Source organism: Delphinus delphis, chromosome 6, assembly GCF_949987515.2.
Source record: "Delphinus delphis chromosome 6, mDelDel1.2, whole genome shotgun sequence".
Lineage (NCBI taxonomy): Eukaryota > Metazoa > Chordata > Mammalia > Artiodactyla > Delphinidae > Delphinus > Delphinus delphis.
The window spans coordinates 49,701,577-49,724,834 of record NC_082688.1 but is presented as its reverse complement, the minus strand read 5'-3'; the positions used below and the strand labels follow the sequence as shown (position 1 = coordinate 49,724,834).

The 23,258-nt window shown below is 44.2% G+C and overlaps 1 protein-coding gene and 1 long non-coding RNA gene across 2 annotated transcripts in view; one reads left to right on the top strand and one right to left on the bottom strand.

Moving 5' to 3' along the window:
* Window positions 1–23,258, bottom strand: part of APBA1 (amyloid beta precursor protein binding family A member 1) — a 240,059-nt gene that overhangs the window by 23,018 nt on the left and 193,783 nt on the right. Inside the window, exons 3-7 of the mRNA XM_060014643.1 lie at window positions 18,368–18,463; window positions 14,091–14,130; window positions 10,247–10,392; window positions 1,314–1,346; window positions 226–312 (exon numbers count right to left, since the gene is read on the bottom strand). Of these exons, the coding sequence (XP_059870626.1) occupies window positions 226–312; window positions 1,314–1,346; window positions 10,247–10,392; window positions 14,091–14,130; window positions 18,368–18,463 (402 nt within the window). The remainder of the gene's footprint in view (window positions 1–225; window positions 313–1,313; window positions 1,347–10,246; window positions 10,393–14,090; window positions 14,131–18,367; window positions 18,464–23,258) is intronic.
* LOC132426632 (uncharacterized) lies at window positions 6,120–9,197 on the top strand. Its single transcript, XR_009519741.1, has 3 exons — window positions 6,120–6,141; window positions 6,938–7,062; window positions 9,121–9,197. It is a non-coding gene; the product is annotated as an uncharacterized lncRNA (long non-coding RNA).

The window sequence follows — 23,258 nt, the reverse complement described above, 5'->3', positions numbered from 1 at the left end:
AGCAAACAATATCCAAGGCTTATTTTTTCCTTTGATCTTGAATAGCCCCAATCCTCCCTACCAAGTCCCTCCCCATCCCCCAGCCCGGCAGCAGGCACTGCATACACCACCTTCTAGCTTGTGTGGAAGCCAGCATCTGGGGACAGCTGCTCTACAGACAAGCGCACAGTCTCCTAGTTGTCATGCTAAGCTTCACCCCCGAGGAAGGTGGGAGCCAGCTAATACCTGCGTGTCAGCGTTCAATACTTTGATTCTCTGGGTAGAAATGAAGAGATCCACTTCGGTCATTGGCTGAGATTCACCTTCAGGGGCCTGAGAAGGAAAAGGCACCGAGAGAAAGCTCAATATGTTACTCTGACCCAGGTGCGTGCAAGCAAGGTTAGCTCATACACAGAGGCATTGAGACACAGTCACCAGAACAGCGATGCAGACTTCAGAACTAGACCGCCAAAGCTGAAGGGACCACACAGAGGATGACACGGGGACGGGAGTGAGCATCTCCAGGTTACAGGGAGAAATGCGGACCCTTCCTTGCTTCTTCCGCCATGGAAGCAGTAACTGTAGTAGATCTGACTCCATGAACAATGATCGTGAATGGCACTGTCTGCAAGGGTTTCAGAGCCCAACAGACTGAAGGAACAAAGGGCAACTGACTCATACCCCCAGGACCTTGGAGAAGTCAGAGTTTGCTCCTGGGGGACAATGCTTACAGCAGGTGCAAACAAGGCAGCTGTGGTAAGAGGGTCTTCGTGTTCCCACACACCACACACCACAGAAGCAGTACCTACTCCTGAAGCTACCCCAGTAAGAGTGAGCCCCAATGCCTCAGTGTCCCATGGGTAGCTCATAAGCACCTAGAAGCTTCACAACCAAAAAAGCACATTAGTCTGATTCACTCAGGGCTTGACTCTGCACACGTGTGGTTATTAGCGAGTTTTCTTTTTTGCATCCAGCAATCTGACAGATCCACAAATCAAACATGACTAGAATTGAGCAGACCCAGGTCCCTGCCACGTGAATGCTCCTGAATGGTGGGCACTTGCACACTACTGCAGGATCCCTTCAGCATCCCCAATCTGCTCCCTGTCATTCCTCTGGAGTGAGATGACTAATGAGCAACAGAAAACAGCCACTTTGGGCAACTGAGTTTTGAGAAACGTTGGCTTATGGGGCGGTTCAAAAAGAAATCTGAACAAAAACTTGCTGGATGCAGAAAACAAAAACACGAAATAAGAAAAAAGGCAAAACGTAAATAAATGGGAAAAAAAAAAAACAGGCATAACACCAAGCTGATGAAGTTGTTTGTACTGCACCTTCTTCCTGCTTTTGGCTAATTTCTGGGCCATCTGCTTAGCATGGAACAAACAGAGACAGGAGAACAGTTAGAAAAGAATTTGCAGAGACTCAGTTGAAAAGGGAATCAACAAACTAATACTGACAGTGGTATAAAGCATTTCTGTGGGAGGAGGACTGGCTTAAAAAAATCCCACTCTATAATCGATTTCCTAGATCAGAATTTAGTAGCTGCCAGGGGTAGTAGTAGGAAGGACATGTATTGAGGTGCTTCTTACACTTCACTGCAATTGATGTTTTCAAAGAACCAACTTTTGATTCTGTCGATTTCCTTTACTGTATGCCTGTGTTCTATTTCGCTGATTTCAGCCTGTACCTTTATTCCTTCTTTTTTCTTTGGCTTCAGTTTGCCAATTTTTTTTTCTAGCTTAAGATGAAAACTTAAAGTATGGATTTTCAAACTTTTTTCTTTCCTGATATATTTATATAAAACTATGAGCCTCCTCTAATCTCTGCTTTAGCAGTATCCCACAAATTTTGATGTTGCAATTTAATTATTTCATTCAAAACACTTTCTAATTTCCACTGTGATTTCTTCTTTGAACATTATTTAGAACTGTGTTCTTCTTAATTTTAATATACTTGAAGATTTCCTAGTTATATTTTTGTTACTGATTTCTGAATTGTTCTCCCTCTTTATCTCTAGTAATACTTCTTGCCTTAAATTTGTGTAACATGAATAGAGCCTATACCTAACTAGAAATGGGTGTAATATTTATTCAAGATAGAACAGTTGATAAAAATAGAAACTCTGAGGCCAGACTGTCTAAAACTGAATTCTGGCTCTGCTACCTACTAGTTGTGTGACTCGGAACAAGCCACTTCATGTCTCTGTGCTGCAGTTTCCTCAACTGTAAAATGAGGGTTAAAAACAGTATCGACTTCATAGGGCTGTTTTGAGGATAAAATGAATACAGTTGACTCTTGAACGATGTGTGCGTTAGGGGTGCCAAAACCACCGCAGGGTCAAAAATCTGCATATAACTTACAGTCAGTTGGCCCTCTGTATATGCAGTTCGGTTCCTCTGTATCTACAGTTCCACATCCTCGGATTCAACCAATCACAGATTCAACCAGTCTTGGAACATACAGTACTGCAGTATTTACTACTGAAAAAAACCCACATGTAAGGGGACCAGTGCTGTTCAAGGGTCAACTGTATATACAATGCTCTCAGAACAGTTCCTGGTGCATTATAAGCACTCTATTTGTGTTTGCTCTTATATGATTATGATGTTAGATGATTATAATCTGCCTATGTCAGGGTGCAACCTCTTGGCTTTGGTAGGGCTTGGTACATATACACAGATCTTACTCAAACGATGGTGAGTCAATGGCCAAACCATGTAACTGCTGTGGGGATGGGGGTGGGGTACAGGGAGAGCTGCTCCCTCACATCCTTGGTACTCACCTGATGGGAAAGCTCTTGCTCTCAGCAGCGTGTCACTATTTCATTAGTGACTACATGTGTTGTCTGTACTACCTAAACTCGATGAGTCAGCTATCCAAACACCAAATGGCTAATCTTGGTGCACCAGGAGACTAGGGCAGCCCCACTCCCACAGAGCCCCCCCACAGCTTGTACTGCTGGTCATGAGTTCGAGGTGAACAGCCTACTCTGGAAAAGTCTGAAGGCAGCAACTGCAAGCATCATCCTAACCACTGTGCATGACGGTGGAAATACCCGCACATCTGAGGAGTGGCCCTGTGCTGATGCTGTGCCTCAGAGATTACTGGGTGGAATCTCAGCGTTCTGCCAGGGATGCTCTGATCTGCACCAGTTATAATCCTCAAGATAAACAACTGCTGTGAGATCCTAACATCTGTTTGTCTTCTACCACCTCCCCTGAATGCTATGGCAGTAATATATAAATTTCCATGATTTTTGATACCAAAACTTAATAGCTATTGGTCAAAATTCTTCACTCTCAGCAAGAGTGATCTGAAAGGGCCCTTTTCAAAGGAAAGTAAGTCTGCCACCCATGGAATGCCCACATTCTGTTTTTTACTGGAATGGGTGATGAGGAAGAGAATCCAAAGGCAAACTGAGTTTCATGAAAGGCATTCTGAGACAATTTTTATGAAGCTAAAAATATTTTATGCACTGAGAGTGACACCACCTTTAAATCGCTTATGATATTCAAGTGCCCTGAAACAAAGTAAAAATTTAGACATAACATTGGAAATGATGATGGGGTTGGGGTCAGAACGAGAAGCTGGAACAGCAGAGAAAGGTCTAAGAGAGCCTTAAGGCCAGGATGCATCTTGAAGCAGGGAGTGACAACATCCATTTAAATCCTCGTGTTTCATGAGACTGATTATGGCTTACCACCAGCAGGCTGTGGTGCACAGGACATACTGCAGCACCGTCCATCCTATCACTCGATCTGCAATGTGTACTGGATATGTGCTGTTCTTAAGACCCTTCAAGTTTAGTTATGCCGGGGATCCTCCTGGCTATTCTAGCTTTTCTTTCCCCAGCTGACATTTACTGAGCACTTGGTATATGCCAGTATCCTTCTAAGCATTTCATGTGTACCAATGTAAAAGCTTACAACAACCCTGTGAGGTAGGCGCTACATTATCCTCATCTTTCAGGAGAGGGAACTGAGGCACAGAGAGGCTAATTAACTTGCCCGAGGTCACACAGCTATTAAGTGGCAGAAGAGATAGTCAAACCCTGGAAACCTCACTCTATATTCCAAATTGCTACTGTGCCATCCGGACAAGTTTCTCCTCTATAAACTTCTAAGGCTGTCTGTAAAATGGGGGTAATAATACCTACCTCACAGGATTCCCCACCCCCTCCATTTGGAGGAGTAAATGAGATCATGTACGTGAAGGGTCTGCTACCAGTGTCAATATCGTCTTTATCAACCACAGACTTCAAGTCAGATGGGAAATCAGATGGCTTAGACAATGCTACACTGATAGAAATTTTCATTCTACAATTAAATCATAATTTTTAACGCTTAAAGAAAATCTCTCTATAAAAGAATGGGAAAATCTGATCTTTTGGGGCAGGCTAGTAAAGACAGAATAATATTTGATAATGCATGCTTCTTACAAAAATGCATGGACCAAAAAATATCAAAACGCCATTTGTGAGCTTCACAAATGGAGAAAGAAAATGGAGACAAACACCACACTCTGCATGGACATGAAGCAGTTTCTACGGCTCAGGCAGAATTTAGCACATCACCCCGTCTTCCCGCTGAGGAGCAGAGAATGAAGTGGGAATGAGGGTGGAACAAAGCACGGAGATGTAGTGAGAGGAAGGGAGGTGAGTGAACTAGCTGCACTGGCTTTCCGTTTGGTTCTCTAGGTAGGGTTAAGGCAGGATTCCCACCCTGGGCTGGGGTGGGGGGCTGTCTCTGCATAGTGCACTTTTTTTTTTTTTTTTCCGGTACGCGGGCCTTTCACTGTTGTGGCCTCTACATTGCGGAGCACAGGCTCCGGACGCGCAGGCTCAGTGGCCATGGCTCGGGCGCAGCCGCTCCGCGGCGTGTGGGATCTTCCCAGACCGGGGCACGAACCCGTGTCCCCTGCATCGGCAGGCGGACTCTCAACCACTGCGCCACCAGGGAAGCCCCATAGTGCACTTTTGATACTGACAGCATGTAGAGCAAAGCTCTCTCCATAATATTTCCCTAAAACATGTTTAAAAGAATCCTCGCAACAAGACTATCAGGTACCACCACAGCGATAATGCATTCTGCGTTCAAGTAATTGTGGAAGCTTCTGGTTAAACAAACTGAATTAAATTTCCTCAGTACAGGACTTCTCAGAGCCTTTACTAGGAAAACACATGTGGCAAATACCCAAAAAGATCCGTTTGGCAGCGTTTCTTGCGCTTATTTGCCAATGGAACCCCATCAGCGAGAAGCACTCGGCTTGCCCGGAACGTGCAGAGCACAGCTGGAGAACAGAGGCTCCTTCAGGCTGGATGACCCACCCGTCTCTCAGGCAGTGGCTCCCAAACTATAGCATACATCACAGTCTCCTGGAGGGCTTATGAAAACAGATTCCTGGTCTCTACCCCCATGAGTTTCTGACTGGGGTGGGGCCTGAGAATCTGCATTTCTAACAAATTCCCAGGTCCCACTTTGAGGACCATTGCTCTAATGCATTTCAAAATCATATGGGAAGCTTCCTGGAAGGATATTACTACTTCTCAAAAATTAGGAACAAAGGCAGAAAGAATATATTAGGGAGGGTGCAAAGATGAAAAAAAAAACTTAAAAAAAATGGCAGATGTCCTGTAATTCCGCTATTGCATTCAGATGCACCTTATTTCTTACATTTTGGTGGATGGAAATGTCTTTTAATTTCAGATTCCTCAGCCTGCCTTATATTACTGTTACCTAAACACTCTTCTTGGCTCCCTTATTAAAATGCATGTTTCTCAAGGTCAAGGAATTGGTTGATGTTTATCTCCTAAGATGCCTATCACAGGATCCTGCACAGGGACAGTTTGCTTTTTGAGCCAAATTCATATCTAGCCAAACCACAACTCCAAATTCGCCTCCCATTTTGGCAAATAAACCTATAAATTCTTTGTTAAATTAGGAAAATCATAATTCTTAAGACTCCAAGTGTAAATTCAGTATCATTATTCAATTCCAGTGCACGGTTGCTGCTATGTGAATGACGGACAGACCAGAAATTAATTGACGGACAGACCAGAAATTAAAGCCTGCTTTGAAATGGAAACCCAAACGTCAGGTTCAGTGCTTGCTCAGAAAGAAAGCACCAAAAACACACGGCCACAACTGGACTCCTGGTGAGGTAGGTCTCACTGGCATCCACGTCAGGTCAAACAAACAATGCAGGCAGAGGAAAGAGAGGGGCAAGATGGGATCCCTGCGGGGAGGAAGGGAAGAAGAAATCGGAAAAAGAAAGGAGGAAACTCCTCTGTCTCTGTGCAGGTGAGAGCACCAAGCCAGGAATTACTCATCAGTTTGTGGTGAGGTTATTACTGAATGGACTTCCAAGTAAATTTTTCCCCCTTCCTTCCTGGATGGACGTGGCTATAAACTCTGCAGCCTCATTCTGTTCTGCGTGTCTCTAGAGGTGGCCCAGAGTAACTCACTCCTGAAAGGGCAGCCTCTCTTTAGGAAAAAGCGTGGTACCACCTCCCTCAGAGAAGGGAGCTTGTGTGGGCACCGCAGTGCACGCTCCCCTTGAGACCACCCGAGTGATCTGGAGAAATGCTCTCGGCCCCTCGGTTCCCTGTGCACGCAATGCAGTCTCTGTGCACAATCCTGACGGTAACTTTCTAGGGGGCGTGGAAATAAACCATGGGTTCTAGACGCAGCCTTCTCCACTTACAATTTGAAAAAGCGTCAGGCTGGGTGTAAAGGCAAACAATCTGACAGGCGTTTAAATGGTGTAAAAGGAACATGAGGCAGAAAATATTTAATGTTAGGCAACAGTTCCTTCAGATGCAAGAAGCACATTGTGAAACGATACTTATAAATGAAATGCAACCATTTAATCTTACTACTCTATAATGAATTCCTCACACTAGAGTAATTTGCTGTAAAAATAAATATACGTTTTCCAAATGCTTTCTCTGCTCTAGGCAGGTCTAAAATGGATTTATAATCAGAGAGCCTCTGTGTTGCCTGTTCTGATCGACAAAGCCATCTAATTTTTTGTTCAAATGACCTGTGGAACTTCTGGATACCAATCCTTTGAAGATTCAAAGTAAGCTTTCTGGTTTTTCACTAGGGAGCTGCACTTTAAAGAAGGGGAAAAAACACTGTCAGAAACCACTGTGGAAATCAGAAAATACACAGAACACTTGGCACTGGGCAGGATCTGGTACTGGGATGCGGCGTCTTTCCTAAGCGCTGCTCTATGTTCAGGTGATGCGTCTGTGCCTGCTCTCCCCTCAAGGTCACTGAGTACACATACGTGTCACAGGGCAGGGGAAAGACAGAGAGACTCTAGCTGCAGGAGTCAAGGGCACCTGTCAGGAGGCCAGTAAACAGAACCTAGGAAAAACTCATCTAAAAGCAACGTGCAGTTTTTGGTCTCAGGGGTCTTCAGTACTATCTGGGGGTGGACTGTTGCTTTCTTCTGGAGGATTTATCTGAATGGGCCCTGGTAGTGTTCCTTGACAGGGAAGTGCTCTGGCATTCTGGAGGAGATAAATTTTTGTCATGTGGCTGCGTTCTGGACATTACAGGGTATCAAGTATCTCTGGTTCTGGCCACTAATGCCAATATAAATGTCCCAGACACCGTGACAACCAAAAGCACCACCCCATTTCCAAACACATGGTTCTCTGACCGGGGTCCCCGTCTGTCAGAGAACCACGCCGGGTCCTTGCACGCCCACTGACCCTGGGGGAGCTAACAGTACCACTAACCTGGGAAACTAAGTGCTGGGTTAAGAGTTCAGCTAAGTTACTCCACGGTATTACTGCCTCCGCATCCATTTGGTTTGGCCAAGCAGCTGGCGTGGGCCTTAAAATGACATTGGCTCCTTCACGCAAGCAAATGCTGTGGAGAGCAGCCCGCAGAGTCACGTGCAAATGGAAGCTCCTGAAAGGACCCCCTCGACGGCCCTTGTGAACAAGTCTCCCCCCACCTCCCAGGGCCTTCCCCGTTGGCGCCCCTTAGGTAAGACCCCCATGGAGCTCACCAAAACCCCATTCTGGTTTGAAGTGAACAATCCGGCCTTAGTCTGGCAACCTCAAAGCATTCCACCCACAGACCCCAATAAAGAAAGGCTTATGCCCAGGTCCTGCCTTGACCTCCCCACGTGGCCCCTCCAGGTGTGCAGGTACTTCCTCCAGGACCTGTGAGTCATAAACTTCTCTATCTCAATTTCTCTTGTGGCGTTTTGCTCACCATCTGGCACCCTGGGGGTTTACCTAGCAAATGTTAATGTAACAAAATCATAACATGTTTGGAAACTGTGGGACAGGAGGGGTCAGAAGTACGTCCCTAAAGACTATGTTTTTAAAGTTCTCTGCTCTGTAGGAAATAAGGCAGGACAATGCCTGAAAAGCAGCTTGTTCTCTCAGAGAGGTTTGTGCGTTCTCGTTCTGAACGCTGTGCCTGGGAGATACTAAATTAAGATGGAGAAGGCTGTGGGGACATCTGTGGGTATTACTGTCACCTCTTTATGATAACGGAGACAGTGAAAAAGAATCAGGCCAAGCTTGGATGGGCAGCTCAACAGGAACCTGATGTTCTACCAGCAGCATTATTGAGTCTGAAAGATGCGGAGGGCAGGAAGGTCAGCTTGATACATTGTCAGGGAGTTGTCTTGTCGGGAGTCGCAGGATAAGATGCATCTCTGGGGGTAAGATGTAGCTGTAAATTACTCTCTGGCTTACACATCCTAATTCCTAAAATGTCGATAATATTATCAAAAGTTGCAGTGTGGGCTTACTGTGCTGTGATGGGTAGTGAAGGGAAGGGCCAGCGCTGACCTTGTTTAATATTCAGGGCATGGCACAGCCTGGGCATGTGAATAAGATGGGAATCAGCCCCGACCGGAGGACCAGAAGCACGGCCCCTGCTGTGTGACCTCTGTGACCTCCGTGGTTGCTGCTCTCCCCTCCCTTGGGCTTTCAGGCAGCATCTCATCTCTCAAGGTCTCTCCGCACTCCTGTGGCCCTTAGTACCTGACACCCCTCTCTCCTCCTCTGGCACCCCCTGCACGCGCGCTGGCTTGATTCACTTCTCATCTGTGCTGCTGAGCTTGAGGGTAAGGATCTCACTTTACAAATCACTATTTTCCCTCCCTCAGGGGACCTCGCACAGCCTTGCACTCGTAAGTGCTCGAGAAATATTCTTCCCTTGATGGAGACAGTAAAGGACTCTCACGTATGGCCTTCTACTCGTGCTTCTCATTCCACATGCCATACGAAGCCCAGGATGGAACTTGGGGATGTGTGAGAGAGAAGACATGAAAAAGGGACTGGTCCCTTGAGGAGGGAGTTGATTCTGGCCAGTGGACACCAGACAGAACCAAATCTGGGAAGTCATAACCTATCCCAAGTCACTCGAAACACCCGGCTCTGATTTCAACGGTGATGCGATGCCTGTGGCTCTACGTGGAAACAGCCTCAGGGGCTCTAGGTGCTGGTGGCCCTTAATGGCACTTGAATTACGTGATGGCACCATGAGGGCCGCTGTCGCCCTTGGCTTGTGCGTGGTTCTAGGTGGCACTAGCATCGTGGTGGAGAGTCTAGAGCTCTGCATTTCCATGGGATCAAACCAGCTCTGGCCGGTTCAAACTAGCTGTGAATGAATTAAACTAGACAAAAGTGCTTCTTCAGGGATCAAATAGGCTCGCTGCTTTTAAATCTTGATAAGGCAGATTCAAACGGGTTATGACTGGTTTGCACTGAGTTACCCTTGCACTGACTTGGTTCAGACTAGCCAGGGTAGATCTGATCAAATGGCTCGTTTTAGGTGAAGCAAGCCAGTTCAGTCTAGCTTGAACAGGATCAACCGGTTCGAATGCAATGACAGCTAGTTGGAACCACACTGTATCACGGACGTTTTAGTCACTGGTCTCTAACTGTACAAGGAAATACGGTGATACAGCTCTCACATATTATACTGGAAATATAATACTTACAATGTTATCCTTTCTCACCTTTTCAAAGCTTATCACTTTTTCCTCAAGACTGGCCTTTAAGAACAACCAACACATTATGTAGCATTTATACATCAGGACTCCAGCATACTTTGGAAATCTTTTTTCCGTTTAGAACTGTTGGCAGGTACGTGTATAAGCACTGCGTGCCACGTCACCTCAGTCTCCTCTCCTCTAAGCTCGGGACGTGAGGTGTGGGGTGAGCACTACGGCCGGCTCAGGCGCCCGCATCTGCCCGCCGCCCCCCTCTGAGCACACGGCGCCCCCTCACCTTGATCCTGCTGACTGCTTCCTGGGCCTGCATCATGCGCACGTTTTTGGAGGGGGTTTTGTCTGAGAGAAGCTGGGTGGACCCCAGGTAATTGGCAGCAAAAATGATTCCATCGATCAAGTCCTCAGGGTCACAAGGTCCAGGAACTGTAACACACAGAGCCACAGTGGTGAGTGAAGCCACGCTCTACCCCCCCCCGATCACACCACCTCTCCCCCGCCGCTCACCTCCAGCACAGGTGGGCCAGTTGCAGAGACCCCTGAGCAGGTGCATCAACCTGCGAGTCTGGAGCATCTCTCTGGTCTACCTTCACTCAGCCCTCATTTGCAAATAGAAGGAACAATCTCTTCCTAGAGAAGCTTATCTCACCCAGTCCATTTATTGTGAGAAACAATGTGAATATTTATTTAAACATGAAACATAAAATTCAGGGATAAAGGATGTTGTTTTGCCTGTTAGACTGCGAGCTCTTTGGGACAAAGAGCTCGTCACAGTCATCTCTGGCTGTCCTGTGTCTAGTCAGTGTCTGTCACCCAGTGGGTATCAAATAAATGTTAGCTGGACAGATGGTTAGGTGAGCAGAAGGCCGTCTTATTAGAAAAACTCATTTTACAGCAGTTCCTTTACTCGCCACCCATGCATATCGCCCCCTTCCATCTTATCCATAATGGGGGAAACAAATTTTATAAATCAGAAAAATGAGTATTTGTTGCCAAATGTTTGGATTCCCAAAATAGCCTCTAACCTGAAATCTGCAAGACAGGTGACATTACCCTAAAGCCATGGTCTCATGCTGCTAACCTTGCTGACTCACAGGCTACAATGTTCCCGGCCTGCGTCTACATACGTATCAATTCCAAGGAAAATTGGAATTTTCTGTTCTCATTCACCAGCCTTTTAAATCAAACCTTAGTTTTAAATATTTAAAATGGGGGCATCTGATTCTAACCACAATCACCTGTAAACCCTACTGGAAATTAAAACATGTTTCGGAATAATATATAACTTTGCAACAGATGTGCTAAGAAAGGCATTTTAATTCTGCAATGAAAATACACGTATTTTCTTTGGCTTCAATGCCATATTTGGAAAGACTAAAATATACTTTTTAACCCACTGTTAAAACCTCAGCGTCGTAAATTAGATAACTTGAAATGGAAACAATTTGCTTTTTCCTTTTGGAGAGCTAATCTGCAATGGTTTTTATCTTTATCCTTACACATCCAGCTCATCTTGAGCTTAAACAGCTGCTTCCCACGATAAGCTACTTATCAGGGTACAGCCTTAAAGTAATCTATTCATTTTCCTAAAACCAAGTTGGTGGTGGAAAAAAAGAAATTTAACAATGTTTTAGGAAAGGCCTTCACAAAGCGTGTGTGTAGTAATTAAGTCAGGAAACCTGTTCGTTTTCTGATTCTCAATCTTTCTGAGACTCTGGATAAACTCTGAGTGATCCACAGCCACAGCTGCCTCCACCACATACCAGTCACTTACATGCTTCTCAACAGCTACACCCTTCCTACCCTGAAGCTTTTATAGATGCGAGAAGGATGCAGGTCATTTACAATGTACAACTTTAGGTATATAGCAGGGAAGCGCTGTCAAACTAAAATAATACCGGACAAGTTTGGATCCACACTGTGCCTTGTAAGAAGTAAGAGATTAATCAGTCTTCTCTCAAATTCCAGTGATAGATTTATAATGTTACAGAAACATAATCATTTTTGACAACCCGGTATTGAGGAAAAAAAGGTCTCACCTGGAAGAGCAACTTTTAAAAAGCTTCCATTTATTTTGTGAAAATAACGAATGTTAAAAGAAAAACAAAAATGCAACATCTTCTCTATGGGACTTCCTATATCATATATTCATCAGTGGATTTAGCTCTATTTACTGAAAAGGGTCCTTCTTTAACCATAATGAGTATGGATATGCAGATATACTTAAAAGCAATCCAGATAATATTTAAGTGACTGTATAAATATCAGGCAGCCAAGAGACAGAAATATTGGACCTAAACAAATATATATTTGAGATATGATCTTATGTCAATTATCCTCTGGGGAAACTGACTAAAATCAAATGTCACGGTATTACGCTCACAAAAAACAGCCCGAATTTCATAAGTTCATTTTAGGCTCAGTGCTAGTGGATTTTTTAAAAGTTAAAAAAAAAAAGTTATAATGGTCCTAAGTCAAAGAATTGCAGGTTTTCCTTTTCAGTGATGCCTTTATGCTGCTCTGTGGGTGAATGAGCACACACGTTATATCTTCACACTCATGTTAATGCCGAGCTTGAAAATCTCTAGGCCTAGAGGAATGGATATGAAGAATAGTTTTGACTATTCTGAAACAGTCAACTTCTGAAAACTCCCCAAGGTACTCTTGTGGAGTTTTGGAGCTTTGCAAAGATGGTGGAAATAATTTCCAAGTTACTCAAGAAAGAAACCTGAGTAACAACCAAACCTATGAGCTTGTCCTGGGCTTCAGGCCCAAGGGTTCAGGTAGGTTTATGAATCCAGGTAGTTCATTCTTGGGCAGTGGAACACACCAACGGTTCATGCACAGGATCCAAAGCCCAGACACGATGTCTGGGCATCCTCTGGCCCCCAGAAAATCCTCCTTCAAGGGAATGACAATCTACCCTGCCCCCCAAATCATCTGCTGTCCTCCCTGGTAGAGGATCAGTAGCACACTCCAGTTGTGTGGCCTGACCTCAAGCTGGGATGTCTAGCCTGGATTGAGTTGTGGCCCCACCAGGCTTGTTGACAGGATACATTTGTGCAGTGAACAACCTGCACAACCATGTGTGGCAGTACTGCATCAGATTTTTTTTTTTTAGGTTAATAAATTGTAATTTTATTATGAATGAATTGGGAAGTCAGAGGAGGGTGTTAGACAAACATTTACATAATTTGTTTAGCATTAAAAAACTACTTTGGAGGGTTCTAAGAAGATGGTAGTATTAGCATAGTTTTTTATTCTCTCTTAATCACCACCTAAAACAAAGAAACTAGATAGGGAAACCAAAGACCACTGGAATATATTTACAACAAAACTAGGTGACAAGATATTGCCAGGAACACCAAACTACAAGCAAATTGCCAGAATCCATAGGACCTGCATAATATCAACATTTGTGTGGCAGAAAACAAAGGCACTGCATCGGATATTGATTACAGGGAGAATGGTGGAGTCAGACTTCTGGTTCCCAGCCTGTCTCTGCTACTTAACTGTGGGATCTTGGGAAGGTTGCTCACACCCCGCATGCCTCAGTTCTCTCGTGCATAACATGGGGATAATGATAAAAACCACTTCACAAGATCAACATGAGGATTCAATTAGTTATTACATAGAAAGTGCTTAGAACAGTACCTGGCAGACAGTAAGAAAGAGCTTGATAAATGTTACTATCACTAGCTCATCCAAGCAAGAGACAGGAATTACTAGGAAGGTCTTTTTATTTATTTTTTAAATCAAGAGCAAAATTTCTCCCTTAGTTAAACATCATTCCCATTTGAATGGGCCTTGATGGATGCAAGAGGTATATTGGACTAGAGATAAGGAGACTTGGGTTTTGGATCCAATATGGCCAGTTCTAGGCTGGGCAAAGCCCCCAGCCTCAGAGTCTCCTGGACAGAATCAGCAAAGGCAGGGAGGAGGGTCTTTGAGAGGTTCATGGCTACTGCTGTTTTAGTCTAAGATTCTAAGACTTAAGACTGAGAATAGGTGACTTTGTGGTCTCTTTTCCCCACTATCGTCTTACAGCCCAGGGCTTCCAATACCCAAAATGCTAGAAGATTCATGAATGACTCGGTGTTCAATATTTCCTTCTCAGCTCTTACCTTCGACGTAGGTTGGGAATGAAGCCAAGCTTTTTCTTGACTGCAATTAAGACAAAGAGGTTTCAAAAAGGGCAAAGCATGATGAAAAATGCATTAACACAGCCATCTGTGCAACATGAAAAATAAATACATCACCAATGACAGATATTAACCAGTTGTCAACCATTTTTGGCTACAAAAAGTGAAGTGTGAATAAACATATGCATTTATTATTAAAGGTTACCCAAAGCCCAGAACCACCCATTCATATTTTAGATAATCTAAAAATCCTACATTCTGCAATCAGAGTGATGTCTGTCATCTTAAAAAATAACCCATGGACCAAAATTCATAATCATTAATAGCAATAAGAAGGACTCAATTTGTATTCTTAAGAATTTGGGTGCCTAAGTGAGAAACTGCTGATTAGTAAAGGCACCAATGAAATGATTATATGCTAAAATTAAGAATTCCCTTTGAGAATTTTATTCCACTTTATGTCTTTGCTGCACTGATCTCTAACTGTGCTAAAAATGATTGCTACAGTTTTTATCTCTTCCTTTCATCCCTTACTGATGTATTTTAGTGTAAAAAATCCATTACATAAGTTATTATTGTGTTACCTTAAAATAAGAACCCAATAAACAAAGAGGTAATTTAAAAACCCTGTAATTTCTTATACTAAGTAAAACCTCATAGCAAAGGTCAGTCTCCCAAAGCATCCTTGGAAGTGGATGTAATCAGCTAGAAACCTTCTAGAACCTGATTGGATGGCAGTTTAAATGCTAGCTCTCAGAGGAGCAGTACTTACCAGTTGGTTCGTTTCACAAGCAAATGTCCTAGAGTTAACTCTCAGTGGAATAAGAATAGGTAATTCATTCCTGCTCTAACCAGTGACAGAATTTGCAGCTGGTATGTCTAGGGCAGGGTGATGAGAGAGTGGAGAGCTAACGTAAAAGACAAGAGTCCCTAAAATGGGCAAAATCAGGGTTTGCATGGCCAAGGGTTATCTTCAAAAAACCTAAAGATTTTCATTGCCAAGAATCTACCAGGTGTTAGGTGATCATTTCAGAACAAGACTACCTAGTACAACATAGCTACTCAGTAGGTTGACTTGAACTGATGGTATACTCTGAGGTGCCTAGTGGACTCGAAGACTGAAGGCCCCTAGATGATGGCTGGTATATCATGGGAAACAACTCCATATCATAGCACTTTACACAGTGCTCTTCACTTGGAAGATGGGAATGGCTAAGGAATGATTAATTAGTTAATATTTGCACAACATTCTAAAAAATATTAGTGTTAATTGTTATGTGAGAAATTGGAGGCAGTCGAAGAAACCATTTTAAGACTCTAAACTCAATCCAGGACAGTGACAAGAATTCAACACTAATGACACAATACACAACGCAGATCAATCTCAGTAAACCTGCTGCAGATGTGCTCACGGGGATGAAATGGTTCCTCACACCAAAGAGGGTGGGTTTCTGGTTTCAGAAAGGATCACCTTTAAAGAAACTAAGGACACAAGATCACCAGGAATGAAAAGTTACTGGCTGCTAATGCATTTATGGAAAGAGGCACACCTAGTGAAAGCCAGGATTATGTGGATAGGAGAAAAGAGGACTCCAATTTCAATGGTGCTTCACCTTAATTTTACTTTCCATTTACTCAAGTGAGAAGATAGGCCCAGCTGAGTGCCTGTTGGCTTAAACTCTGTTGCTTTAAGGAAAAAAATCCGTAACTTCATGGTATGCAGATGAAAGCTAGCTTCTTTGTAAGAGCCAAAGACTTTTAGATTATTATTCCCCAACCATTTCCCTGTCCTTGCCCTCAGCATCTAGGGGCAATGAGGGCTTTACTTCATCTAATCAAAATGGTTTAGCCTCCAGGTACAACCAAGAAGCCAATTTATATTTATATTTTCTTGGGCTATTAGATTTAGATTTTAGCAGATGCTACAAAAGAACTGCTCTAGTCTATGGCTCTAAAAGCTGCTGTTTTACTTAGAGTCACAACGGAGGGCACTTGGTACATTCACTTATTCTCTATTCATGAACTCATGACTGGCTTTCTTTAATCTCTGGGGTAGTCAATTTTTTTTTAAAGAGTTTTGTGAAACGAAAGAGTCTCTAATCTCTAATTATTGCACACAAAGAGGATTTTCATCGTTATTTCTAAAGATATGAAGAAACGTGTGCCAAATGAGAAACTTGCTTATTATATCTGATGAATAATCAAACGCTGAATATTCAGATGTCTGATTAGCCCTGTGTTTTCCCACATGTGGACACAGATGAACCTTAGTTGAATTAATAAAGCCACATTCAAGAACTTAAAGGCCAAATCTTTGGGATGTTCCAGGAGGTCACATAAACCATGTGTAGAGCCCAGAGGCTTGAAAACTGCAATAATAACATACAAGCTACCCTGTCCATTCAGTGTGTGACCTGCAAGTACTCTTCATCGCAGGGATAGCAGATTCTGGTGTTAAGAGCCTGGGCTCTCCGGAGCTCTGGATTCAAAACTTGGCTCTACCACATGTGAGATCTGAGACCTCAGGTAAGTTACTTAACCTCTCAGCTTCCTCCACTAACAAATGAGGACATTAATTCCTACCTCGCAGAAGTATTTTAAGGACTGAATGAGATACTATGTGACTTGCTTGGCCTGGTGCCTGAATGCCATAAATGCTCAAGAAATGGTAACTCTCGTTACTGTTATTATCACTGTGGCTTTTCTTCTTGCCATTTGTTCTTACCTATTCGTGTGCTATGAATAAAGTACAAGGTGATGTTGTAGGATGCAGGGCCAGCAGAAACCGTAAGCCCATTACTCCTGTTCCTGTGGCCTGATGAAGACCAGAGAAGGACAAAGCATATTTCAAATCTAAATTCTAATGTTGGTGCCGTTTCAGAGAAGGTCTCCTCATGTTTTTTTGGTTTAATATGAATAGATTAATGAAAAAAATACTTCTCCCCTGCATGAATATTTAATGGCAAACGTATGTGAATTCAATGATATTTTAAGGGTAAGTTTTAACTAAGACTCCTTTTAGAAGCGATCTGCCACTCAGGTTAAAATGGAGGTCACTTTCTTCCATTGAATTTAATGGAAAATTATTAGCAAAAGGAAGGAAAAATGAGACAATCATTCATTATGTGGTTTAGCTCTTTAACGCCTGTCCTCAGTGTTGATTAGGCAGCATCTATATTTAGAATGAGCTGAGCCCACACACAGATGATGGTGCAGGCCAGTGTTTACCTGTTGCTAGTTCATAAGTAGGTGAGGGTAGCAGTTAGTCAGGTGTCAAAGGACAACAGGTGCTGGAGAGAGCAATGGCTCCCTCTCAGGGGAAAAACACCTGCCCGTTTCTAGCCCCAGAACCCTTAGTGGGAGCAAAGCAGCATCTTCTCTCTTCAATATTCTCTGCCAGTGCTCAGCATGGCCTCCATCAGTAGGGTGACCATACGATTTGCTGTCCAAAGAGACACTTTAAGGCTGCACTGTCCAGCAGCCCCTAGCCACACACAGCTGTTTAAGTTAATTTAAATGGAATAAAATGCAAAATTCATTTCCTCAAGTGCCACTAGCCACACCTCAAGGGCTTGCTAGGCACACGTCGTAGTGTCTACCATATGGGACAGTCCAGAAGTAAAACATTCCCTGCATCACAGAAAGTTCTCCTGGACAGCACTGCTGCTTTCAAACGTGAGACGGGGTGCTCACCAGGTGTACTGCTTGGACAACAGGTGTGAACCGGGACCACCCCAGGTAAGCCAGGACAAGCAGTCATCCTGTTGTCATGAAAGATATTTCACTTTGGGCCTGAAATAAATTAGTATTTAAGAAACCAGCCCATTTCCCAAACCACAGAGCAACTGTAATGCCATGGCACTGAGGCTCATAACAGCTCCAGGAAGGATGCTGCTAAAAGAGCTTTTGATGTCCCACGTCCAAGAGAACCTTCTGCCATCATGGCAATGTTCAGTAATCTCTGCTTCCAGTACAATAGCCACTCGTCACGTGTGGCTGCCGAGCCCTTGAAATGTGGCTAGTGTGCCTGAGGAGGTGACTTTTTCATTTTATTTATGAATTAAAATAGACACCTGTGGCTAGCGGCTGTCAAACTGGATGGCGTGGCTTTATCACCGAATTCCACGCTGGAGAGATCAGAATTTTTCTCCGCAGGGTAATCTGGGTCAGCAGCTCTGTGGGAGGCTGGAGAAAGCATAAACCAGAAACAGAATAAGACATAACGGGCTGATAGCTTTTGAAACAAAATGGTACCCTACCTCTTTATTTGTGGAGGCTTCCGTGGGGTCACTGGGATGAAGGGGTGTGCTCGAAGACTCTGCACCCAGGGGTGAGGAACTGCCAGGAGATGGGGACTGGAACACAGACAGCAGAGGAAATCACAGTGAGCATCACAGAGTGAGGGACTGGGTGAACCGCCCAGCCCTGGGGGACACAGAGGTGCACATATCTGAAGCACATTTCAGCAGTGAGAAAACTTTCTTGGAAAGGAACTGCCAAATGTACATAGAAGGCTTGGATTTGTCGAGCTTTCGCTAAATTCCTGCCCTGTTTCCAAAGGAGCCCTTACAGTTCAGCCTCACCCGGCCCCCCACCTTAGGCCAAGGGTTCAAGCAGCGCGAAAGCTGAATATCAAACTTAAAGCCCTAGATGAATAAAGCTAATAGTGATACTCAAATGTTTCCATTTTTAAAACATTTTTCTTACTGAGGGAAACAAAAGACTTTGGGTGCTAAATGTCTTATAAAATCACCTGCCCAAGATTACCTGAAAGGAAAGGGAAAAATTAAAACATGAATTTTTAAAGAGGCAGCTGGGACTGATTCTGATGACTGGAAACCACACCCCCTGTGAAATATTCTGTCTGATATAATCCAGAGGCCACTGAAAACACAGAGATATTTCGGCATCCAAAAAACATTACCTTGATACTCTTAGAAGAGTTAAAAAATTCTTTGTTAAATGGTATGTTTAAAAATAAGGCATAGAAAAGATTTGGAAAGCATAGTCCCCAACCTGGTGATGGGCTCAGGCTCCCTGTGCAGGTCCTGCTTGAATGGATTTGAAGCTCCAGGGCAGCGCCCTTTAAGCCCTGCTGACTGAATGACCAAAGAAAGAAAACAAGCACAGGGATGGGAATAGTGCAGGCGCTGAAAACCCTCCCCAGCTGATTCCCAAACAATTCTGCACGCTCCTGAAATCTGGGGGGATGAAGAGAACCTTCAGGTGAGCCACAGGGATGCTTACGAATTCTGTAGCCATGGTCCTCTGAGAGGAAGAACATGCAGCTTCACAGTCTGTTGGTGATGTTTGATAGAAGGCATAAAACCGAACCCAGTCAAGGACCTATTCTCTGAGGAAGCGTGGGGCTGTGAGTGAGGAGAGGTATGTTCTGGGTAAAGAAAGCAAAATCACACAAGCAATAGCTAGAACCTGCTTCTGACCTCTGGAGACTGAACCTCACGGGGAAGCGGAGGCACAGAGACATCAGTAATACACCTCTGCGTGGGAAGGGAGAATGTCCCACAGAGCAATGGTGCTCAGGAAGGGAGGGGGCACGTTCACATACAAGGGGGGCCCCAGCAAGCACTGTGTGAAATCATAAAAACAATAAATCCTTTCCAAAGAGTCTTAATGACAGGAAACACCAAATGAACTGAAGCATGATATGGTGAAATGCAGTATTATGCACACAGATGTGGTACCATCCCAGTCTATTGCTGTGAAGCCTGGATTTGTTTCCCATGAGCCGATATACCTGATCCTGAGCAGGGAGGTGAGGACCAATGAGTCTCTTCAACACTCACATGCAGAAATCAGCTGCTCCGCAGTTAAGTCAAGAGGATGAGCATTAGGGTAACATCAGACACGAAGTACCCAAGCCCCACGGTCCCTGGACACAAGAAAGGTGCCCCGTGTGCCTTTAAAAAGAACACACAGAATTTTTCATTCGGCACCCAAGAGAGTTGGTGGGGACTTGCTGAGTTAGCTCTGTGTCTGGCCTACTCAAAATTAATGTAGTCAAGTTTTCATGATAATTTAATGCCTTTAAATTTTCCCAGGTATTCAAACTTGAAGAGCTTCCTTGGACATTTATGTCTATTTTTCCCCAAGTAGTTTTCTCTGTCACAAAAATTTTAAAGGTCTAGTCCCTGGGGAAGCTAGAGCAGCTGCTTTTTCTTTAATTGCTTGGTTTGAGAGCCATGTATATCACCTTCGTTGAAAAAAATAAATGCTCCCAAAGTATCCCACAGTGCCTATTTCTCTAATTATTTTCTGGTGCAAATCTTCTGAAAATGGAGTCTTTGCAATGTTGTGAGCACCAGGTCATCGCCAGATGATGTGAGAAGACAGATTATCTGGAGAGCAGGCTGGGATGCAGAAGAGGCAGGTCAGACCCCACAGTAAGGCTCGATGACCAGTCCCAGGCGTCCACCATGGGACACTGGAGAAGAGGCACAAATGTGACTTTGGTGGGCACTGCTCTCACCGAGGTTCTCAGGGGACCCACACCAGCCTTTATCAGGCGGCGCTTCCCCTCAGACACTCGTGCCCCAGGCTTCTGCATGCAAGTGAGGCCCCTTGTGCTTCCTTCTGTTTGCATGTGCCGTTACTGACCTCCACCTAGAGAGTTCTCCCTCATTCTCTCCTTCGAAAGCACTCATCTTGCTGAAGCTTTCTCAGACTCTATTCAAGGTACCATTCTCCCCTGATGGCATGTTTCGGGTTTTGTAATTATCTGTTTATGTGTCTGCCTCCCCTCTCCCAAGAACTTTCCAGAGGGCTCTTGTCTTATTCATCTTTATAATCCAAGTTCCTAGCCTTGTGTCTTATAAACAGTAGGCACCCAGTAAACATTTACTGAATAACTGATGTCAGTGGGGTGTCCAGCCTTACCATGTTTTCCAACTTGCACAGAAAGCAGTCAACCACTACTCTCTTGCATTTTTTTAGTGATCAGTGGTAAGCCTCTTTCTGATATAAGACCTCTACGCTGTTATGTGTAGAATGTTACGTCTGCATTTTGAACTAGAGAAGTGGCCTTTGCCTGTGAAGACTCAGACCTTAGCTCCAGCTAAGCTCCTTTAAAGCAAAAACTGTCCCCAAACAAGAGAGTACCCTACCTGGTGGAAGCCCACTACCCACCACACCATTGCTGACAAAGTCAAGGTGGGCAAACATCTTCAGAGCAGACACAGGCTCCATGGAGTCCAAACAAGGGTGTTAACATCAATTCAACTTCTGCCTTGTTATATGCTCAAGAGTGGAGAGAAAACCAGAAATTGGATAATACTTTTTATATTTCAAAGATGTACTGGAGGCAAAATTTAACCAACAAAATGATGCAAAAAATAAAAACTATCATTACATATTTCTGTCTGGAGTCTCATGCCTTCTGGGTTACTGAACAGATATTCAGTTTTAGGCAAATGAGACCAAGGGTGGGAAGCAAATGTGGGCTTGGAAATTCACAAAGGTAAGTGCCACACAGGGTGTCTCTAGGGAGGTAGTGTTCAAAGATGACTCAACAATTCCCTGTGTTGGTAATTACAGGAGGTCTCCTTAAGCTCAACAATATGTCTTCTGCAAATTATGTTCCAGCAGATTTCCCACAGCTCTGGGGTTCCACAAAGCAGAGCTGTCAGTCTTAAGACTTAGGCTCTTCAATGCCAGGACAAGAGATGGACAGTCCCGATCTTACGCCTAAGGATGCAATAGCATCCCAAGGGAAAGCCAATCATTCATTTTCATTCCAACTGGACATCTCCTTGGGGCAAACTAACGGCTGGTGGTAGAGGTGAGAGACAAACAGTTCCTGGAATTTTCAGGCTATGCACGATGGGGAAAAAAACAGTGCACAAATAATTACTATTAATTTATTCCTGCAACAGACATTTCAGTGCCTCCTTGTGTTCCTAGCACTGGGCCAGGGAAACAAAGAGGAAAACGATGTTGTGGTTCTGTCCCCCACTCCTTTCCAGGTAGTGGGAGGAGACACGTAAAGTCAGCGTCGTGCCAGGTGGCTAGGATATGAATCCATACATAAAGACACAGGGTTGGGAGGGTGTCTCTCTGCAGAAGGGGAGGGGTGTCTATCAGCAATGCTACATTGGGAAGGAATTGCTTCAGTTGAATCCTGAAAACGGGATGGTATTCATGCAGCAGGATGGGATGGGATAGGGAAGAGGTGGAAGGTACTAGAAACAGAGGCAGGGAGGGAAGCACAGCTCTGCAGGGAAGGAAGAGATGAGCTGAAGGGCAAGGACGAGTCACCGGAGCCCCACTTGGTGACAAACTGCCTACTCTCTGCCCAGAGGGTATTTTCTTTGTGAGCCACTGGCCTACTGTCCTCATGGAAGAAGCACAATGTAGGCACTTTAATAACTATTTCCTGAATTAAGGTGGAAAATCTAGAGGGTTGAGGGGTTTGCTCTTCCCTTTCCCTTAATCCTCTTTCATCCTTGGACATCAGCATGAAGAGAAGATTACCACCCAGAAAAGCTGACAGGATGGTAATAGGAACACCCCAAAACCATGGGTAAAGGGCCCCTGGCTCTTTCCAAATGGGCAGCGTTCTTTTCAGAAAGGCCTAAGGACTGAGGCAGGACTGAGAGTAAAGCTGTGATCTGGAGACGTGTACAGGGATCTTGAAAGACTTTTGGAGGAATTCCAGTCAAAAGACACAAAAAAGTGAGTCTGACCTGGGCCATTGACTCATTTATTTAACATGAAGTACAGACAGTGTCTGGGGAGCCCAAATCCCTGACTGTGACCAAGAAGCTCCTGATCTAGCAGGGCAGACAGACCCACAAGCAAATGCAGTGTGTCCTCCGTAGCAATGTCTCTGAGTCCCTGAGAAAAATAAAAGTCACCATGACATAAAAACAGCCACTATGGAGCTGACTACTTGCAAGGTTAGTGTCCACCTTAACAGCCTCCCTCCAAAACACTAGCATCTACCTGGTCCATGTCTTTGTCAGCTGGTCTCTGTTGACTGTTGGGGCCATCTGGCATTTCTAGGCAAAATCAAAACAAAACAGCAACTGCACTGCAGAGTAGAAGTGCAAATACTGCAAAAATAAATAAAGAAAAAGCAGACTCTCAGAAAGCTGAAGGTGGCAAAGTTGGAGAACTGCTCAGACCCACTAT